The sequence below is a fragment of the Mustelus asterias genome, chromosome 18, assembly GCF_964213995.1.
Source record: "Mustelus asterias chromosome 18, sMusAst1.hap1.1, whole genome shotgun sequence".
NCBI lineage: Eukaryota > Metazoa > Chordata > Chondrichthyes > Carcharhiniformes > Triakidae > Mustelus > Mustelus asterias.
This window is the reverse complement of record NC_135818.1, coordinates 83,557,787-83,579,914: the sequence shown is the minus strand read 5'-3', so window position 1 is coordinate 83,579,914 and position 22,128 is coordinate 83,557,787. Positions and strand designations below refer to the sequence as shown.

The following is a 22,128-nucleotide window of genomic DNA, read 5'->3' as shown; positions in this document are numbered from 1 at the left end:
GGGAATTTTTTGTCAAAGTTATTTTATTCTGAAGTAGTTCGATACTGATTTCTCGGTGTTCATTGGACTTGTGCAATACAGTCACAGAAGTGTCACGAGATGTCTTTGTTGTTTCATGAGGATGTTTAGTGTAGAGTCTAAATAGACTTGTTTATCCATTAGTAAGAAAACCTGAATATTTTTGTTGCTTTTTCTGCTGCTCACATGCAGTGTATTATTGTGTGCTGTATTGTTCAGAAGTGGCCTCAGCTGCTGCTGTGCAAGGCTTGTTAAATCCCATTGAATACAATGATCATATGTTGTGTCTGTCACTATTGATATTGTCCAGTTGTGATCTGTGTTTTGTTTAATTTGGCAGCATAATCACTTCATTCTTTTTATATTTTAGGGGTCACAGACAGGCATTTTAGGGGACCAAGCTTAAAAACTGCTAACATTTCACTCCTCTGTGACAGAAGAATGTTATTAACAGATTTGTCGGGCACTAAATCTGGCTGGAAGCAAGTGATGCTAAATTGGGTCACAGTTGTTTAAAATGAGAATTTATTCCTTTGCCAATCTTTTTCTTTTAAATTCCCTCCGAGGACTATTGACTGTTGGTGGGATATTGCTCCATGGATACTAGATACTCTGGACACTCAGCCTTGTCTTCATTTTTTATATATGAGTCTATACAATGAGCAGAACACTGTGGGAAGGATGCTGCAGCTGCGAGTTTTTTTTTGTCTCATTGTCATCCATCAGAAATCACTAACCAGTAAAGAAGTGTGGCTACATTGGATAAATCATCCTCAGCCCAAGCAAGAGGTCCCTAAGGCCAACTGTAGCACACCTACGGTCACTGTGTGTGCGTGTTCGTGTGTGTGCGTGTTCGTGTGTGTGCGTGTTCATGTGTGTGCGCGTGTTCGTGTGTGCGCGTGTTCGTGTGTGCGCGTGTTCGTGTGTGCGCGTGTTCGTGTGTGCGCGTGTTCGTGTGTGCGCGTGTTCGTGTGTGCGCGTGTTCGTGTGTGCGCGTGTTCGTGTGTGCGCGTGTTCATGTTCCTAACTATGTTAGGGATTGTGGGTTTTAAATGAACAGATGTGGTTTGCACATGTAGATGCAAACTAACAACAGATTCATTGAAAGAGATGTTCTCTGCACTGCACAGAGTGCAATCTGAAACTAAAAGCAGGAGCCTCTGAAATGTCCTGATGTCTTTACGGTTAAATCATATGATCAGCTCTTAAAGCAGTTGTGCAACTACTTAAATGTGTAACATTTCCCTCCCCCTTTACTTCTGTGCTCATGACAAATTACTACAATGTTATACATAGGATCAATAATACTCTAGACACAGTACTATGCATCAATAATTATTATACACAGTCAATAAGAAAGTTGATCATGGGAACGTCTATTCCTGGGTTGTATATGACATTCTGGAATTTGGCTGTCCTTGACCCTCGAAGTATGACTTCGAACTTCATAGACTCTTCTGTAATTCTGCATCATTATCATGTGGTATAGTAGCGAAGACACAATCATCAGGCAACTCTAATTCAACTAAGTCTTCCACAGTAGTATTTACAACACTAAGAACTAAAGACGTTGGTACTTCTGGAGATGATTCTGAGAAATCAGTTTGAGATGACAATTGGTCAGCATGTCATCGCCAAACTAGTTCATCTTCAGTTTGAGATGTGTAAGAAATTGGAGCTGTTTTTGCTAAAACTGGCTGGTACCCATTTCTCACTCGTGCCTTAATTACAAGCCAACACTCTATCTCCTTGTTGAAATAAGTGTTGTTTTGCCCTCACTTCTCATCTAGCAACTTGAGATTGTTGTTGACGCTTCACTATCTCTGAAGTTTCTGGAGGTAATAATAAATCAAACATAGTTCTCAACTTTCTCTTTAAGAGTAGTAATGCAGGTGAACTTTGGGTAGTCGCATGAGTAGCATTTCTATAAGATGCCAAAAAGTTATTCACATGAAGTGATAATGAACCTTGCTCTTTTGAAGCTTTAAAAGAATATTTCAAGGATTGTACGAATCTTGCAGCTAATGTTGATGGATGATAGGTGCGTATGATACGGTTGGGGTAAAAAAACACTTTCAAAACCACACAGAGAACTTTTTTCTTGGTTTTTTCCTGCACTGGTACGTCAATCTTTAATCTTGTTGATCCTCCCCAGCCTTCTAATATTTGAAGTGCGAGTACCCACAGTTTTACTCTACCCACTCATGACAATGTTATTTTTCTAATGTCCCAACTATGTTAGCGATGTGGGTTTTAAACAGAAAGAAAAAATGTGGTTTGCACAAGTAAATTCAAACTAACAATAACAGATTAATTAAAAGAGATGTTCTCTGCACTGCACAGAGTACAAACCGAATCTAAAAGCAAAGTCTGAAGTACCCTAATGATATCACCATCCTACCATGCGATCAGCTCTTAAAGCAGTCACACAACCACTTAAATATATAACAGTTTCTAAGTTTCACTCTCCCTGTGTTTCTCTCTCACTTTTTCTGTCCCTGTCTCCCTCATAGTCTCTGCCATTTCTTTGACTTACCTACCTAATGCATCAAGGGAAACTTTGGTCAATGTGGATTATTTAAATATTGGCTTCAGCAGCTGATTTTACAGACTCTCTAGAGGCAACACCACTGAAAATCTGAATCGCTACAATACTCTTTAAAATTGCCTCTCAAGTGTAGAATCGGAGTAGCCTCAGCTGTGGCATCCTTCCTCACGTAGAATAGGAATCAGAAAATACTTCAATTAGGTGTTGAGACAAGAGGTTAAGTTCCAGATACATCAATCCTAGTTTATTTTTTTTCAATGAACTTAGTTAATATGCAGCTGGAATGATTACATGTGTCACATCAACATTAAATTGTATTACTATATTTGTGAGCTGCTTGTGCCTAGTTTTTATCAAATGACTTGCTTTTGCTGATTGTAGCTTCATTGTGCTCAGCAGACACAGATGTGTGTGCGTGTGTATGTTTTGACTTCTGTCCATCAATCCAAATTTCTGGTTCTCTATTTATGGCCTCATCCTTCCTTAGCTCTGCGACTTCTTTCAATTACAGCACCAGCACATACTACTACTACTCTCTGCTCCTTTGGTTTTCTCCTCTCTCACTGCTTCATCTTTGGTTGCAAAATTTTGGCTACCTTAATTGTATGGCTTGGACGTTTGCCCTAAACTCTTCCAGTATGTTACTCCTGTCCCTTTTAAAGGTCTCTTTAAAATCTACTTCTTTAATCTTACCTTTGGTCACCATAGTGGCTCAATGTCTGGTTACTTTTGTTGATTCTGTGAAGAACTTCCCGAAATTTTATTAAAATACAAATTGTTGAATTTTGTAGGAAGTTGGGAAGCATGTCTAACTACTAGCCCTAATACAAATGGAAACCATTCAAGAATCTTTAGAGTTCTTGTTATTCTATTGCAATGGGAAGATTTTTTAAAAAGCTCCTTGATTAGACGAATCTGTCTTGATATATACATATTGTTTTACGGCTAATGGACAACTCTTGCTGTACCTTGTGAGAGGAGCTATTCATAGGAACTTTCAAACCTCCTTTATTTGTAATGTTCTGAAGAGTGTTAATCTGCATTTACTGGTATGTCCCAATCCTCTTTCCAACCCATTGTTTTATTCTTTTACATCTGTTTAGTAAGGGGCAATCTAGATGCACAGCGAATGTTTGAACCAATCCTACAGTGATGCCAGCACCGTTTTGTTCAAGTGACTGTGTGATTAGGAAAAATGGGCAGTTGCCAGCACTCCTCCTTTGTGACATCAATGGCTAGGAATATTATGATTCTATTGCAGGGCAACATTATATACAAAACGTGTCTTTCTGGCTTTTTCTGACGATAAACATTTCACATCCTAAACTGTGAGCTCAAACTACAAGGATACACTGGTAAGCGTGTAGATACAAAATTTCAGATTTGACATTGAACAGTTATATGGCAACCTAAGTAAAAGGGGAAGCCAAGTTTGCAATTGAAAGTGAAGTTTGAAGTGCACTGCATGGTGTTTTTATGATGCTGCATATTTGTTACGTAAGTTGTTAGTTATTTACTGATAATACTGCATGATTTGATGCTGTTCTCCTAACTGATCTTTTGATTAAATGCTTTATATCTTTCACAGTAAAATTTTGTGGATTTGCACCATGATTGGTTCCCTAATCAAGAAAATCCCAAGAAAGTTGATGAAGTTGCTTTGGGTGAAAGTTAACCTTCAACGTTGCTACCCTATCACCAAATTATTGCAGTATCACATTGAACAACTTGTACATACTTGATACGCAATGTTATCTGCTAATGTGATCGCTACCCACAGATCAGAGTGGGTCTCCTTTAATGATGATGTACAATGCACAGCGTATACAAGAGATGCAGGTAAAGCTCTCTCTTTTATGGGAAATTAATATTTCATGCATCGGAATCTGAATAAAGAAATTGTCTAATTTTCAATTATAGCAGCAGCACTGCAGTAGGCACTGTGGCAACCTATGTTTCAAATGTCCTGTTTTAATAAGTATTTTCCTTAGAAAGCTGTACTTTTGCTTCAAGCACTGACCAGAATTCCACTCTTCTAATATATCGAAAAATGAGAGTTATGTATCACAGTTTAGCAAAGTATTATTGATGTGCAAAATGCATCGATTGTTCCTTTCATAGTGCTAAAGAATGTAGCTTACTGAAACTGATAGTTCTAAACAAAAAAAAACTGATGTATAGTTTGTACAGAAGATCATCAAAAAATCTATATTATTTTTGTTGGGAGCAGTAGGATTGTACTAATTTTCTTTTAGAAAAGTAAAGATAATTACTAGTTGGTGTTGGAACAGTCCTTTCAATGTTTGTGTTCTTTTCTTTTCCTGCTTCTTGTCTCGGTCTCTGTTTAAATTGATTGAGACAAAATAATTAAGTTTGTAATACAAGTTCTATGAACTAGTCCTGTAGAGATCAATTGCTTTTAAATCAAAATTTTGTTTCTTGCCTGATGTCCATGGAATTAGCAAAAACTATTTGATAATGTGAAAATAATTTTATGATCAACAGTTGGAGACCACAGTAACTATTCACCAGCCTCAATCACATCACTTGGAGATGATAATTACCTGAACCATGCAGTTCAGCAATCCTCTTCATCCATTCAAGGTAGTCCTTTGGTTATAAAGGAACAAAGCCCAGTGTGTCTGACACAAACAGCATCCGTGCCCAGTGGATGGATTCGGTTTGATGACCAACCATGGCCTAATCTTTCACCACTCCACCCTCCGTCTACAGGTTAGTGATTAGAATATGAGTGTAGCCCGAAAGTAATTTTGTGAATTGTTATTCAGTACCCAAAGGAATGCTGTCAGCGACCATGTTTATGGATTTCTTTCCTTTAGCATTTGTTTCAAATTTCTTAAATTCTTAGGACACACAACTCAAATGTGTAGCACAGATGTTAGTTGTACAGTGAAAACATACCTGCTCTTCCTGGGACCTATGCTGCTGTGTGGTATTCTCAATGATGTGGGCATCTGAACATGTTGAAGTGGTGCTACCCTGACACCATGCAACTCGATTATCTGATGTGATTCCAGGATTCCAAACTTGGACAATGCAGGTCCTGACAATGATTTGATTTGATTTATTATTGTCATGTGTATTGGGATACAGTGAAAAGTATTATTTCCTGCGTGCTATACATACCGTTCACAGAAAACATAGGGGAGACAGAAAGGAGAGGGTGCAGAATAGTCAGCTCGTGTAAAGAGAAAGATCAGCTTAATATATGGAAGGTCCATTCAAAAGTCTGATGGCAGCAGGGAAGAAGCTGTTCTTGAGTTGGTTGGTAAATGATCTCAGACTTTTGTATCTTTTTCCCAACGGAAGAAGGTGGAAGAGGGTATGTCCAGGATGTGTAGGCTCAATGCTGGCATGTCTCCTGTTCTAAAAAGAGTGAGACTGCAAGATGGGCCCTGCAGTAGCTTTATTTAAATGGCCAGGCACCCTGACTGCAAGAAAGCTAAAATGTTTGACTTTCTTTCTGTTACCAGAGTCAAACAACACTCAAGTGTTTTTGGAGGTGTTGTGAGTTTGCAAGAGAGGCAACCTCTGAAAAGCGGGAGTGAAGGAGGGGATCCTGATGGGAAGCAGCTTATCCATTGTGCCAGATAGAAAGGTGAAGTTGTGCTGGGTGGTGAGAAAGGGCATAAGGTGGGAAGATCCCGATGTTGTCAGTGATGTGAAATGCTAAGGGCCATGTGCAATCAGCACCATGATGCAGACAACCATCTGCTCTGTAGGGCTCAGGAGATGCAGATTTCCTTGTCCCTCCCATTGACTCGGTTCTATTTCCTATTGTGTGCCTCCTTGTCCTGCAGGAGAGAGGGCACAATGTAAGTTTGTTGTGCGGCACTGTTTGGGTGATGTGCCTGCCACAGGTGAATAGCTTTGAGATATATGGATGTTGTAAGAGGTTGATGTGAGGCTGACAGCATTGGTAGGTCTGTGGAATATCTAAGTGGTAGGTGTGACTTCAATGTCAGATTAATGATGGGGATGCAGTGCATTAAGCAGTAAGAGAGGTCGGTGGTGTGGTGGGTAGGAGATGTCATGAGAAGATGCATTCACTGTTGTTGACCTACTCGTGTAACTTCATTACACGTGTGTGACACTGCTGTCAGGTCCTAACTCCAAGAGTTGGTCCCCCCCCCCCCACACACCCACCCCTTTCTGAAGGTGATCCTGGGAGGGTGTCCTGGTCTCCTGAGGAGCCAAGTCATTTCTCTTCATGTGTTGAACACCAAGTGGTGCTCAACATGGAGGAGTACTGACTGGTCAGCTGAGGAGGGAAGGAGGGGAGAGAGCGGGGTGGTGCTGTAGTATGTGATTTCCTTGGCCACATTAGTTCTGATGCTATGAGACTTCATGCATTCCAGAGTTGATGTTGGGGACTCATTCCTGTCCGTATCTCACTGTGCTGCCACCTCTGCTTAGTCTATCTTGCTAGTGAGACAGGAAATTCCCAGGGATGATGGTGGCTGGAACATCATCCGTAAGGTATGATTCCATTTTTATAATTATACTGTTGCTTGGCTAGGCTGTGGAACAACTCACCCAATTCTGTTAGTAAGGAGGATTTTGCCAGGCCGACAGTTCTGAGTTTACCATTGTAATTTCCGATGACTAAGTCAGACTGGGCAGTCTGTATGGTTCCATTACTTAACGACTTTGTAGGGGTTGGATCCAACCAAGTGGCTTGTTAGGCCTTTAAAGAGGGCAATTAAGAAAACCACGTTACCCCTCCCTCTCCACCCCAAGCAATTGCTGTGGGTCTGGAGTTGCATATATGCCAGATCAGGTCAAAGACACCTTATGTGATAAAATTTTTTAATAATAGTATACATATACACATAAGAAATAGCAATGACTTCCGAAAAATAGGTTTGTAGTTGTTGCGTGAAAACAATTTTTTTTGTGGTTTGGCCCTTCAATATAATAAGAATGTTTCTCAGGGGTTCCTTCAGTATCTTGGGAGGTCAAAAGAGTTCCAGGGCTGGAAAAGTTTGAAAACCCTCCACTAAGTCAGATATAGTCTCATCTCATCAAATGTTTTCTCAGTCTCATTTGTGTATATATAGGGCAAGCCCTTTGACTTCATGGTAGTTTTATTGCATCTGAGTCAGATGGGTGCAAAATTAGATGACCCAATGAGAAGAGATGACAGTTTTGAATGCTGGGCTGATATCCAGTGGGATATTCATGTTTGATAGGTGTGGGAGGTTCCTCGTTAGAATATGGGCTGTGGGAGTGCATAAAGCTCTGCTGCTGTTCGAACTAGCCACTCTTGTTGATGTTATAAAGATGGCAATGGCCATGAAAGGAGCAGTCACATTTTATCTGAGAGTGTTAAATCAATGTGTGAATTCTTCCATTACTACTCGCTGTTCACCAAGGAAGGAGTGAAGATGCAAAGCAGCATAGTTGAAGGATACACTCATTCAGTTCAGATTCCACTACTGGTACATCTCTGGCTTAACCTATCATGTAATTATAGTACCAAAACACCATTGAATATAAACTGCTAAATCTTTTAGAAGCAGCTATGTTGGTGAGTGACCTTTGAACGTATCCATGACAATAATTAAGAACTCCTGTACAGTAAAATTCCCACAATTCAACATGTCATGTATATCATTTCCCTACACACAAGATACATAAAAAGAAAAACTTATATTTACATAGTGTTTTTCATGAACAGCAGTGATCTCAAAAAGTACCCTTGGACTTTGTTTTAGCTTGAATAGGTCTGAATTGGACATTTTAATTTGTCTCTTGCAAAAATGTACAGTCGAATTTCAATGGAAATCTTATTCTTTTTCTTTAGGAGGGTGGTTTTGACTTCAGGAGATAGTTCCAAGGTCAGTTGTTCCCTGACCTGGACATCATTTTGAGAATTTGTTTGAAATTTTGTAAATAAGTGTGAAAATGGAACAAATTGGCATGGAAATGGCACTGTTACTGTGGAGCTATCACTTCGAGTCATAGAGATATACAGCAAGCAAACAGACCCTTCGGCCCAACTGGTCCATGCCAACCAGGTTTCCTAAACTGAACTAGTCCCACATTTGGCCCATATCCCTTTAAACCTTTCCCACCTGTCCAAATGTATTTTAAATGTTGTAATTGTACTCGCCTCTACGATCTCCTCTGACAGCTCATTCCATTTGGCTTAATTATCTAGTGTTTTGTAAGCAAACACCAATATACTAAAAGATGAATGTACCATTTATGAGGAATTCAATTAAAATAGTGATGCAAAACTAAAATGAATTATGATATGACTGCTAAACAATACGGTTAATATTTCCTATGAGTGGATGGGTCACTCTCATAGACTTGCTTCCCTCTAAGTGACTGAATAATAGATGTAGGTTAATGTAAAACAATGTACAAAAGCATGAAATAGAGAGAAAGGAAAAGCAAATGTATCTTGAACAAAAGTAATCTTTTTTGTTAAAATAGTTTATATATTTTGTCATATATAGGTAGCAATATTGCAGTATTGGATCTTAATGACAAATTTGCCTTATGGATAATACAGTGGTATGACTTTTAGTTTAAATAATGTGTATTATATATTAGAAATATATAGTAAGTTATTTCTACTGCAATATGGTTTATTTAACATCAGACAGTCAGCAGAATATACATTTTCAAAACAACAATCACAGCATCTCAGGAGGTGCCAGAAATTTCAGGATTCAGTTTAAGCATCAAAAATTCCAGATAGAGACAAATCAAATTTCAAAGGTCATTCAACAGTTGACATTAAGATGACACAAGCCATTTCTACTTGAATTCATAATTTACTACTTATTCACATCTTGCTGGCCTATATGATTATAAGAACATAAGAACTAGGAGCAGGAGTAGGCCATCTGGCCCCTCAAGCCTGCTCCACCATTCAATAAGATCATGGCTGATCTTTTTGTGGACTCAGCTCCACTTACCCACCCGCTCACCATAACCCTTAATTCCTTCACTGTTCAAAAATTTATCCTTGCCTTAAAAACATTCAATGAGGTAGCCTCAACTGCTTCACTGGGCAGGGAATTCCACAGATTCACAACCCTTTGAGTGAAGAAGTTCCTCCTCAACTCAGTCCTAAATCTGCTTCCCCTTATTTTGAGGCTATGCCCCCTAGTTCTAGTTTCACCTGCCGGTGGAAACAACTTCCCTGCTTCTATCTTATCTATTCCCTTCATAATCTTATATGTTTCTATAAGATCTCCCCTCATTCTTCTGAATTCCAATGAGTATAGCCCCAGTCTACTCAGTCTCTCCTCATAAGCCAACCCTCTCAACTCCGGAATCAACCTAGTGAATCTCCTCTGCACCCCCTCCAGTGCCAGTATATCCTTTCTCAAGTAAGGAGACCAAAACTGTACACAGTACTCCAGGTGTGGCCTCACCAGCACCTTATGCAGCTGCAACATAATTTCGCTGTTTTTAAACTCCATCCCTCTAGAAATGAAGGACAAAATTCCATTTGCCACCTTAATTACCTGCAAACCTGCAAGCCAACTCCTTGAGATTCCCGCACAAGGACACCCAGGTCCCTCTGCACAGCAGCATGCTGCAATTTTTTACCATTTAAATAATAGTCCATTTTGCTGTTATTCCTACCAAAATGGATGACCTCACACTTACCAACATTGTACTCCATCTACCAGACCCTCACCCACTCTCTTAGATTATCTATATCCCTTTGCAGACTTTCAGCATCCTCTGCACACTTTGCTCTTCCACCCATCTTAGTGTCATCTGCGAATTTTGACACACTACACTTGGTCCCAACTCCAAATCATCTATGTAAATCGTAAACAATTGCGGTCCCAACACTGATACGTGAGGCACACCACTAGTCACTGATCGCCAACCAGAAAAACACCCATTTACCCCCACTCTTTGCTTTCTGTTAGTTAACCAATCCTCTATCCATGCTAATACATTGCCCGTAACACTGTGCACCTTTATCTTATGTAGCAGTCTTTGGTGCGGCACCTTGTCAAATGCCTTCTGGAAATCCAGATACACCACATCCACAGATTCCCCATTGTCCACTGCACATGTAATGTTCTCAAAGAATTCCACCAAATTAGTCAAACATGACTTGCCCTTTATGAACCCATGCTGCGTCTTACCAATGGGACAATTTATATCCAGATGTCTCGCTATTTCTTCCTTGATGATAGATTCAAGCATTTTCCCTACTACAGAAGTTAAGCTAACTGGCCTATGGTTACCTGCCTTTTGTCTACCTCCTTTTTGAAACAGTGGTGTCACATTTGCAGTTTTCCAATCTGCGGGAACCACCCCAGGTTCCAGTGAATTTTGGTAAAGTACCACTAGTGCATTTGCTATTTCTCCCGCCATCTCTTTTAGTACCCTGGGATGCATTCCATCAGGACCAGGAGACTTGTCTACCTTTAGCCCCATTAACTTGCCCAACACTACCTCTTTTGTGATAATAGTTTCTAAGTTCTCACCTGCCATAGCCTTCCTGTCATCAATTTTTGGCATGTTATTTGTGTCTTCCACTGTGAAGACCGACACAAATACCTGTTCGATGCCTCAGCCATTTTCTCATTTCCAGTTATTACATTCCCCTTCTCGTCCTCTAAAGGACCAATGTTTATTTTTGCCACTCTTTATCATTTTATATATTTGTAGAAACTTTTGCTATCTGTTTTTATATTCTGAGCTAGTTTACTCTCATAATCTATCTTACCTTTCTTTATAGCTTTTTTTATGTAGCCTTGTAATTATATAATTAAAAACCTTACACGTGTCACCGAATTCCTGTTCTCCTCACTCGCAATCCCTGTCATAATATTTTAGTACCACTTTTATGTGTGAATTGGCAATGCAAAATTGATAACATTTCAATGTTGGCAATTTCGGCACTTGTCTGTCATAAAGGAAAGAGGTAATCCAGTTTCTACTGTCTCCATCTCTGATCAATACAGCCTCTCTATTTAACTAACATCAAAACTCCCATGTTTTTCAGCACATACAACACTACTGAAAATATGCTAGTGAACCAATAATTGTGCATTTAGAAATGCTGGTGATCGATATAACCCAAGGTCAGTTGACGCTGTCTTTTAGTTCTGGTTTCAAAAATAACCAACAGAAAATAGAAGAGTATATTTGAGCAATGGGTATATACTCTTGGTGAAATGTTTGTTATTTCAGTTTTTTAAGGGTGAGAATGAGATGGTTTCAGTTAAAGGCTGATGAGCAGTGCTGATGGGTTGGTCAGTGGTTGAGAATTTCATGACTCAGCACGGTAGAGTTAAGCCACATGGAAAAGTCATCATTTGTCTCCGTTCACGTGAACAATATGAAGCAGCTGTCAGTAATCCTTTCCTTACCATTTATAATAATCTCATGCTTTACTAATCCTTTTGAGAGTGCCTGTGTAGACTTGGTATTAGATGGACATGTTCAGACCACTGACCAGGCTTCGCTGCTCATTAACTGGATTTACCATAATTGCATAACTGGCATTCTTTCACAGATCACATGCTCCTTGCATCATTGAAGAACAGCAGGGCCACTTCACTGGAGGTTAGAAAGTAATCACAAAGAAACATTTAAAATTGTTTCTTGTAGTAGAGAAGTTTACCCAGCATGCTTTGAGGAACATAGGGCTGCAGCCAATGGTCCAACAATATGAATATGATGAGTCGACCAAAAAATCCTGCTTGTCTGTGTTAGTCAGATTTCCTTTGGAATGATAACAGCAGCTATTCAGCATGCTTTTTTAATGGCAAAGAACTGTTAGCAGAATAGTGGAGCAACTGTTAGATTCTGAATGCATTTACAGAACCTTTAAGCTATTCCGGGCTTTGCACCAGGGAGAGGAGCAGCCTGCTAGGACTAGTAGCCTTATCTAGATGGAGGCTGTAGCAATTTTAGAATCATAGAATCCCTACAGTGCAGAAAGAGGCCTTTCGGCCCATCAGGTCTGCACTGACTTTCCGTAAGAACATCCCATCCAGGCCCTCTGCTCCACCCTATCCCCACAGCCCCACAACCCCATGCATTCACCATGGTCAATCCACCCAACCTGCACATTCCTGGACACCAAGGGGCAATCTCGCATGGGCAAACAACTTGACCTGTATTTTAGGCCAGAGTTTTGATTAAGATGTCGACCCCCAGGGCCGAAGTCAACTTTGGCAATAGTGTAGAATGGCCAGTGCACACTGCTTAATCTTCTTTGGTAACATCAGGAAGGGTGTTCAATTTGTGGTTGATCCATATACGTATGTTTCATATTTCTGGCTATGGTCCTCATTGTCCATCCCCACAATTGTCTTCACATGGCCAACTTGCAGGATCAACCCCAATTCAGTTTTTAAGTTTATTTATTAGTGTCACAAGTAGCCTTACATTAACACTGCAATGAAGTTACTGTGGAAATGCTCTTGTCTCCACACTCCAGTGCATGTTTAGGCACACTGAGGGAGAGCTCAGCATGGCCAATGCACCTAACCAGCACGTCTTTCGGACTGTAGGAGGAAACCAGAGCACCCGGAGGAAACCCACACAGACACGGGGAGAATGTGCAGACTCTGCACAGACAGTGACCCAAGGCTGGAATTGAACCTGGGTCCCTAGTGTTGTGAGGCAGCAGTGCTAACCACCATGCCACCGTCCTTCCAAGCATTGAATCAATTTTCTCCGTTCTATTAGGTAGGACCCTGGGTCATCACAGTTAGAATAGGTTGTGATGATATTTTAGTCTGGATTACAATCGGCTGAGGTTGGCATCTAGATTTTTTGAGTGAAAATGCAGAGATTCACGGTACTGAAAGACTGGGCACTGCATGTGGCTGCAGAACAAAGTTGCAAGGTATAAACTTGAACAAAAAAAGTAGTTTCTAGCACAAACAAAAGAATAAAGTGCATTTATTATACTGTTCCTAATGCTGAAAATAACTGGGGGAATAGAAAGTAATTATGTTCCCTGGAAGATATTGATTCAATAGCATAATAAAGACTTGGCTACAAGCTGGACCGGAGTGAAAAATAAACAAAATGAGTTCTAATGTCTTTAGGAGGAGTAGATTATATGAGACAGAGGAGAAATAGCAATATTGATAAGAAAGAAGACTGATGTTGAGGGGACTGATGTTGATGAAAAGAGATTTAGGTAGAGTTAACCTAAACAGTCAATTAGCAGCACAAGCACTCAAATGTTGCTGAAGAGAGAGACATGTTGCCAAAGCTTTTTGTCTTGCATTCATCAGGACAAATGCAAGAATTCCAAATTTCAAATGATCACAATTTATAGCGCAGGAGAAAAGGTGCTGATCAGTAAGTCTACTCTGGCTGAGGCATTGCCATGGAGAAAGCAGTGGGGCTTCCCATGCTCCTGGGTACTTCAAAAAAGGTTTGAGCATATTCCTTTTGCTTGCAGATAACCAGTCCCTGTATATGAAATGTCTGTCTCATCTGACAAGTGTAAATAAGCCATGCTACAAGTTTGTTTGATTATCTTAAATTGATAATGCACTCAAGATTATTCAGTAGATGTTGCCTAATTGCAGAATCCCATCTCGCAGTAGACATTTGTTTTGGTTTTGAAAGCATGGGCTGGTGGAGTATGGTCTGTACTCGTGCTGGGCTTGCCAGCGATGGCTACCCACTGTAGGATAAAAATAATTAGCCAATTTTTGGGACATACGGCCTACATACCTTTCAATTTTACTTATCATGATTTTACATGACTGCACTTTTTGGCTCTCAAAAATGTTCTTCTGGGTGATTTATTGGTCCATTTGTTGCAGTGAATGCTTCCAATTTCAGAGGCCAAATGGCAAGGACTTAGTAGAAGGCAAGTGAAATGTGGAAAAACCATGTGTGTGTGTGTGGGGGGGGGGGATAGTGAAATTAAAACCAATCTGGTAGAATGTGATACAGCCTCTTGTATGATTTCCAGAAACACTTTCTAGTACTTTCTTTTCCGATGTGTAACCAATTTTCTCATTCCCCTTCACATGCTAGTGCTTTCACATGGTATGGTTTCAGTGACACTGGTTCCTTGATATCTGGCATGAGATTAGCTGATCAGAGACCAAATCTGGGTCCTGCATAGTCTACAAGGTTTAGGTACACAACATATAAAAATGATCTCAGGAAAAGCTTTTTAATACAGCGAGTGGTTAGAATCTGGAATGCACTGCCTGAGACTGTGGTGGAGGCAGATTCAATTTAAATATTCAGAAGGGAATTAGACTGTTATCTGAAAAGGAACAAAGTGCAACATTATGAGGAGAAGGCGGGGAAATAGAACTGGGTCAGCTGCTCATTCAGAAACCCTGTGCAGACATGATGGACCAAGCGCCTGCTTTCTCTGCTGTAATGATCTGTGATCATGTGATTGTGCAGTGAAACACCTGGAATTATTTAGGAAACAATTGGATGCTCAACAGATAACTTTTCTGGATGGATAAAAATGGCTGAATAACTTTTGTCACCTGTAATTATCCTATGATCTTGTGAAATCTAATTTGATTTGGGAGCTTGTTGCTAGCATATAAGCAGCCTTGAGCACTTTGTTACATTAACATAAATAAAGATAGCACCTTGTTGCCCAGATGACATCATCTGAGTCCCAAAAATGTTATGTTCTTGAAGTACGCCCTTATACGTGCAGCTGAGCACAATACATGTATAAAGCAGATTTAAAGTGATGTTTAGAGAAACCTTCCCACACTCTCACACACACAAGATTGTAATGTCAGTGACTACAAGATTTTTTACTACCTTATTTCCCTTTATAGAGCTATTGTGCTACAGTTCTCACACTGTCTATTGCTTTTAGGTTCAAGAGGGCCTCCTCCTTCGGAAGGCAGCTGGACTACACACTCTGAGGAACCCAGTAATCTGAGTTTGGCTCGATCTGACACAGATCTGCATTCTACTGACACAGATGATTTGTACACTAACAGTATTTCCAGGTCTGAGTCTCCTGGTAAGCACAAATTGACGCAGATCTGTAAGAGAGCAAGTTTCATTATATCTGGCATGCTACACAATGTACACTTCACTGAGATACTTAATTACAGAGGTTTGCTTTTTTAGAAATTGTGTATAGACTTTTCTTTTGCATTTGAATTTGGCCAAAAAAAATAACACAAAGATACAAACACAATTTATGACTAGAATAAGTCCAGAAGTTTCATTTGGTAACCCTGTGTGCTGGCCTGTGCTGTGTAATAACAACTTAAAAGGCAGGTAGCCATAACCAGTGTTGATGTACACCCAGTATGCAGTATTAACTTTAAGTCAGGGCTTCATAGGTTCGCTAGAAAAGTGGAAATCTTGTCTACAACTGGAAAAAGAATAGTAAATATGTGATTATGCACAAAAAAAAATGTTTGGAATAGACTAACAGGCCAGCTGTGGTTCATCTATCACAAGACTGATTATCAATTATTTGTGAATGATGTCCAGGCTACAACAGTATGTTTGCACCCTTGAACGCACTTTTTTATATTTATAAAACCTGATATATTTCTGTCAGTAAGCTTCTTATTCGCATCAATACATTTTGTCAGCTGTGTTGATAATTGCTTATTTGCCACTTGCGCTGAGCCTGATTGTACAGTTTTGTGCTATATAACAGGAAGAAACTTAATTTACAGAATGATGAGGTAAACTGGTCAATTTTGCTGGAGAACGGGTAGCTTTTTAACTGGAGTTGATTTTTTTTTTGTTCAAGGCAGGCCAAAATAATATTTGCATAAAAAGTTGAAAATTGTGACCAATACACAAGATTTTAATTTGATTTGGTGACCACTCATCAGGACCAGACCTGAAATGTTATTTCTGTTTTTAATTCAGATTTTCAGCATCAGCAGTATTTTGCCCTTGATCGTTCGCATTAAAGCTGTTAGTTTGTAGAGTTTGTCCCATGGTCCTCTGTTGTCCAAAGTCTGAAAAATTAAAATTGTAGATACATTTTAATGTTTGATATTTTCAAGCATTTTTGTAGTATGTGTATGCATGAAAATACTGAATGAAGAATGTGATGGGTTAACTTTATTTTTGATTCATATCCTTTGTTCTGAACATAGAATACTGTTGTACCTATCAACTAAGAACTTTGCTGTTTGAGTGATGCCAATTTAAATTATAATTGTGTTCAGATATTAAATGTTTACAGATAATAAATCTTGCATTTCATTTAAAAAAGGAAATGGTGAGTTATTTGCAGAACTTGCAAAAACTTCAGGTATAAAGTGAGTTGATTAGTCATCTCCTAGATCTGGTCCTGTGTAATGAGACAGGAATAATTAATGATCTCACAGTTAGGCATCCTCTCAGAAGGAGAAATCACAGTATGGTTGAATTTAAAATACAGATGGAGGGTGAGAAGATAAAATCCAATACCAGTGTCTTGTGCTTAAACAAAGGAGACTACAGTGGGATGAGGGAGGAGTTTGCTAAGGTACACTGGGAGCAAAAACTTTATGGTGGGACAATTGAGGAACAGTGGAGGACTGATGGAATGCATCCCAGGGTACTAAAAAAGATGTTGGGGGAAATAGCAAATGCGCTTGTGGTAATTTACCAAAATTCACTGGACTCTAGGGCGGTTCCGGCAGATTGGAAAACAGCAAATGTGACACCACTGTTTAAAAAGGAGGCAGACAAAAGGCAGGTAACTATAGGCCAATTAGCTTAACTTCTGTAGTGGGAAAAATGCTTGAGTCTTATCATCAAGGAAGAAACAGCGAGACATCTGGATAGAAATTGTCCCACTGGACAGACACAGCATGGGTTCATGAAAGATCGGTCATGTTTAACTAATTTACTGGAATTCTTTGAGGACATTACGAGTGTGGTGGACAATGGGGAACTGGTGGATGTGGTGTATCTGGATTTCCGGAAGGCATTCGACAAGGTGCCGCACAAAAGACTGCTGCATAAGATAAAGGTGTGTGGCGTTACAAGTCATGTATTAGCGTGGATAGAGGATTGGTTAACTAACAGAAAGCAAAGAGAGGGGATAAATTGGTGTTTTTCTGGTTGGCGATCAGTGACTAGTGGTGTGCCCCACGCATCCGTGTTGGAACCGCAATTGTTTACAATTTACATAGATGACTTTGAATTGGGGACCAAGTGTAGTGCACCAAAGTTCGCAGGTGACACTAAGATGAGTGGTAGAGCAAAGTGTACAGAGACCACATAGAGGGTGATTCTCCCAAAAAAATTCTAAATGTCAAATTCACGTGAAAACTGGAGTATATGATGCTGGTTTTTTCAGCAGGAGTTTCAAAATGAATCTCCTACACTCTGTGTACTGCAGAGTGCACTAGCGTAAATCATAATGAAAATCAGGTGGTGGGCCTATTCCCGCTGGAGAGGCCTGCAGCACTGTGCTGAGTGGGCCACCGCGCATGTTCCAATCTGTCAGTTTAAGATCGGCACATGCGCAGTGACCCCTGTCTACCACCCTCCCGCTCGCTGACCAGCCTGATCACTGCACCCCCCCCCCCCCAACCACGTCTGGGCCCAGCCATGACCCCCCTCCCAACCCACAGACCTGTGATGACTTTAATCAGGCAATTGAGGTTGGCCTGCTTGAATATGAACTCCTTGATTGAAACCTAATTGATGGTCCAATGGCGACGAAGAAAAAGGAGTGCTCCAAGGAACTTGCTTAACCACTACACACTGAGGTTAAGCCATTGCTGGGCAAACATGCCTCTGTTTGGGAAATTGGATTCTTTTGACCCTACAGTGTAAGACTAGGCCCAATATGAAGTACTTCTTCAGAGCTAATGACGTAGCCTTAGATGAAAAGCAATGGGTTATCCTGCTGACTGCTTGTGGACCGGCAGTTTTTGCTGTTATGCGCAGTTTAACTTTTTCTGGAGGCACCAGACACAAAAACCTGCTAGAAATTGACAAACTTAGTAAAAGAATATTATGACCCTAAGCCATCTCTGATCCTACAAAGGTACCGATTCTCCTCAGCATTCCGAGAGACGAGGGAGTCATTCACTAGTTTCCTGACGAGATTAAGGCGCTTAGCAGAGGCTTGCGAATGCGGATTGACATTAAATGAGATGCTCCGAGACTAGTTGGTATGTGGAATCAATAACATGACCATACAAAAACGTCTGTTGGCGGAGGCCCAGCTGGACTGTAAACGGGCATGACAGCTGGCTTCGTCTTTAGAAAAGGCGGTGAGTGGAGCACATGAGTTACAGGGTATTCCGATGGAGGTAGAATCATAGAGGTTTACAGCATGGAAACAGGCCCTTCGGCCCAACTTGTCCATGCTGCCCTTTTTAAAAAAAACCCCTAAATTAATCCCAATTGCCCGCATTTGGCCCATATCCCTCTATACCCATGTAACTAAATGTTTTTTAAAAGATAAAATTATACCCGCCTCTACTACTACCTCTGGCAGCTCGTTCCAGACACTCACCACCCTCTGTGTGAAAAAATTGCCCCTCTGGACACTTTTGTATCTCTCCCCTCTCACCTTAAACCTATGCCCTCTGGTTTTAGACTCTCCTACCTTTGGGAAAAGATATTAACTATCTACCTTGTCTATGCCCCTCATTATTTTATAGACCTCTATAAGGTCACCCCTCAGCCTTCTACGCTCCAGAGAAAAAAATCCCAGTCTATTCAGCCTCTCCTTATAACTCAATCCATCAAGTCCCGGTAGCATCCTAGTAAATCTTTTCTGCACTCTTTTTAGTTTAATAATACCCTTTCTATAATAGGGTGACCAGAATTGCACACACTATTCCAAGTGTGGCCTTACCAATGTCTTGTACAACTTCAACAAGACGTCCCAACTCCTGTATTCAATGTTCTGACCGATGAAACCAAGCATGCCGAATGCCTTCTTCACCACTCTGTCCACCTGTGACTCCACTTTCAAGGAGCTATGAACATGTACCCCCAGATCTCTTTGTTCTGTAACTCCCCAACGCCCTACCATTAACTGAGTAAGTCCTGCCCTGGTTCAATCTACCAAAATGCATTACCTTGCATTTGTCTAAATTAAATTCCATCTGCCATTCGTCAGCCCACTGGCCCAATTGATCAAGATCCTGCTGCAATTGGAGATAACCTTCCTCACTGTCCACCATGCCACCAATCTTGGTGACATCTGCAAACTTACTAACCATGCCCCCTATATTCTAATCCAAATCATTAATATAAATGACAAATAACGGTGGGCCCAGCACTGATCCCTGAGGCACACCGCTGGTCACAGGCCTCCAGTTTGAAAAACAACTCCCTACAACCACCCTCTGGCTTCTGTCAAGAAGCCAATTTTGTATCCATTTAGATACCTCACCCTGGATCCTGTGAGATTTAACATTATGCAACAACCTACCATGCGGTACCTTGTCAAAGGCCTTGCTAAAGTCCATATAGACAACATCACCTGCACTGCCCTCATCTACCTTCTTGGTTACCCCTTCAAAAAAATCAATCAAATTTGTGAGACATGATTTTCCACTCACAAAGCCATGCTGACTGTCCCTAATCAGTCCTTGCATCTCTAAATGCCTGTATATCCTGTCTCTCAAAATACCTTCCAACAATTTACCCACCACAGATGTGAGGCGAACTGGCCTGTAGTTCCCAGGCTTTTCCCTGCAGCCCTTTTTAAACAAAGGCACAACATTTGCCACTCTCCAATCTTCAGGCACCTTACCCGTGACTATCGATGATTCAAATATCTCGGCTAGGGGACCCGCAATTTCCTCCCTCGCCTCCCACAACGTCCTGGGATATACCTCATCAGGTCCCGCAGATTTATCTACCTTGATGCGCTTTAAGACTTCCAGCACCTCCTTCTCTGTAATATGTACACTCCTCAAGACATCAATATTTAATTCTCCAAGTTCCCTAACATTCATGCTTTTCTCAACAGTCAATACTGATGAGAAATATTCATTTAGGATCTCACCCATCTCTTGTGGATCCGCACATAAGGATCAACAAGGTCATCTAAGAGACCCTATTCTCTCCCTTGTTACTCTTTTGCCCCAGGTAGACGACTACATCAGCGCAACTGAGTTAAGGGACTACCACTGCAGGGCAGGCCACTATATAGCCACCCTCAGGAAGGACTCGGATACAGGGCCGCACACAGAACCGCTCCTAAACAAGGCCGAATAGATCTGGACAGACAGCAGTCCCTGCAGAGCCCCGCCCGGCATGACATTGCAACTGTTGCCAGTGTCAGGAGTCGGAGAAGAAAAACAAGGTTCCAATACCGACATTTCCGAGAAGGACAAATAGGCCGAGGTACAGGAAAATGCATATCCTGGAAGCTCCACCAACCTCCGATGAGGGACAGCTGCTTTGCATACCAATAACCAAATCGGCACCTATTAAATTATCTGTGAGACTGAACGGAGGTCCAATTTTAATGGAAGGCGACACAGGCGCAGCCATATCTGTGCTAGGGTAAAGTCTTTAACAAAATACACACTGGACTCCAACCCTTATCCCTGACCGAGACTTCGCCAAGACTGAGGACTTAAACAGGGGAACCACTGAGAATGTTGGGAACAGCCCATGTGCCTGTTGCTTACGGAAAACAACTGGTTAGGCTACCATTGGTAGTGGAAGGTTTGGGACAAAGATTATTGGGGCAAAATTGGCTGAAGGAGATCCAGCTAGATTGGGTAAACATTTTCCAGCTGGAAAATGGTCATCTGAGCAAATACCCGGAGGTTTTTTGGGCAGGGCTAGGAACAATTAAAGGAGCCAAAGCAACATTACACGTCGACCCAGAGGCAGTCCCAAAATTCTGCAAGGCCCGGCCGGTACCATTCGCATTAAAGGAAAAGGTCAGTACAGATATCAAAACATTGGAACACGAAGGCATAATAAAACCAGTCCAGTTTTCAGAATGGGTGGCACCGGTGGTGCCTATCCTGAAGCCGGACTGCTCGGTTTGTCTTTGTGGAGATTTTAAACAGACAATAAATCATTCCTCACAACTTGATAAAAACCCAATTCCCAGGATCGAGGATCTATATGCAAAGCTTGGAGGAGGACTCTTATTCTCAAAACTGGACATGAGTCACACATATCTACAGCTGGAGCTGGATGAAGATTCACAAAAATTCTCTACAATAAACACACTGAAAGGCCTTTTTCAGCATAAAAGATTACCTTTCGGGGTATCGTCAGCTCGTGCTATATTCTAGGGAATGATGGAGAGCATACTACAAGGGTTGCCACAGGTCGCCATTTACCTGGACGATGTCCTCATTACGGGGAAAACAAGGGCAGAACACTGCATAGAGTCAGAGGTTTACAGCATGGAAACGGGCCCTTCGGCCCAACTTGTCCATGCCACCCTTTTTTTTAAAACCCCAAAGCTAATCCTAATTGCCCGCATTTGGCCCATATCCCTCTATACCCATCGTACCCATGTAACTATCTAAATACTTTTTAAAAGATAAGATAAAAGAACCTGGAGGAAGTCCTTAGAAGGTTTTTCAGCAGCGGGGGTGTGCCTAAAAAGGGAGAAATGTGTCTTTTTAGCACCG

General features: G+C 40.9%; 1 protein-coding gene across 5 annotated transcripts in view; it reads left to right on the top strand.

The window, feature by feature from the left end:
* The window catches only part of ston2 (stonin 2), a 115,819-nt gene that overhangs the window by 26,696 nt on the left and 66,995 nt on the right, over positions 1–22,128 (top strand). For 3 of the 5 annotated variants that reach the window (XM_078234387.1, XM_078234388.1, XM_078234389.1), the window contains 3 exons: positions 4,155–4,405; positions 5,072–5,299; positions 15,408–15,557. In XM_078234387.1, the coding sequence (XP_078090513.1) occupies positions 4,315–4,405; positions 5,072–5,299; positions 15,408–15,557 (469 nt within the window). In that variant the 5' untranslated portion in view covers positions 4,155–4,314. Of the gene's footprint in view, positions 1–4,154; positions 4,406–5,071; positions 5,300–11,579; positions 11,659–15,407; positions 15,558–22,128 lie in introns of those variants that run through there. The other 2 variants (XM_078234391.1, XM_078234390.1) reach the window with 2 other exon arrangements.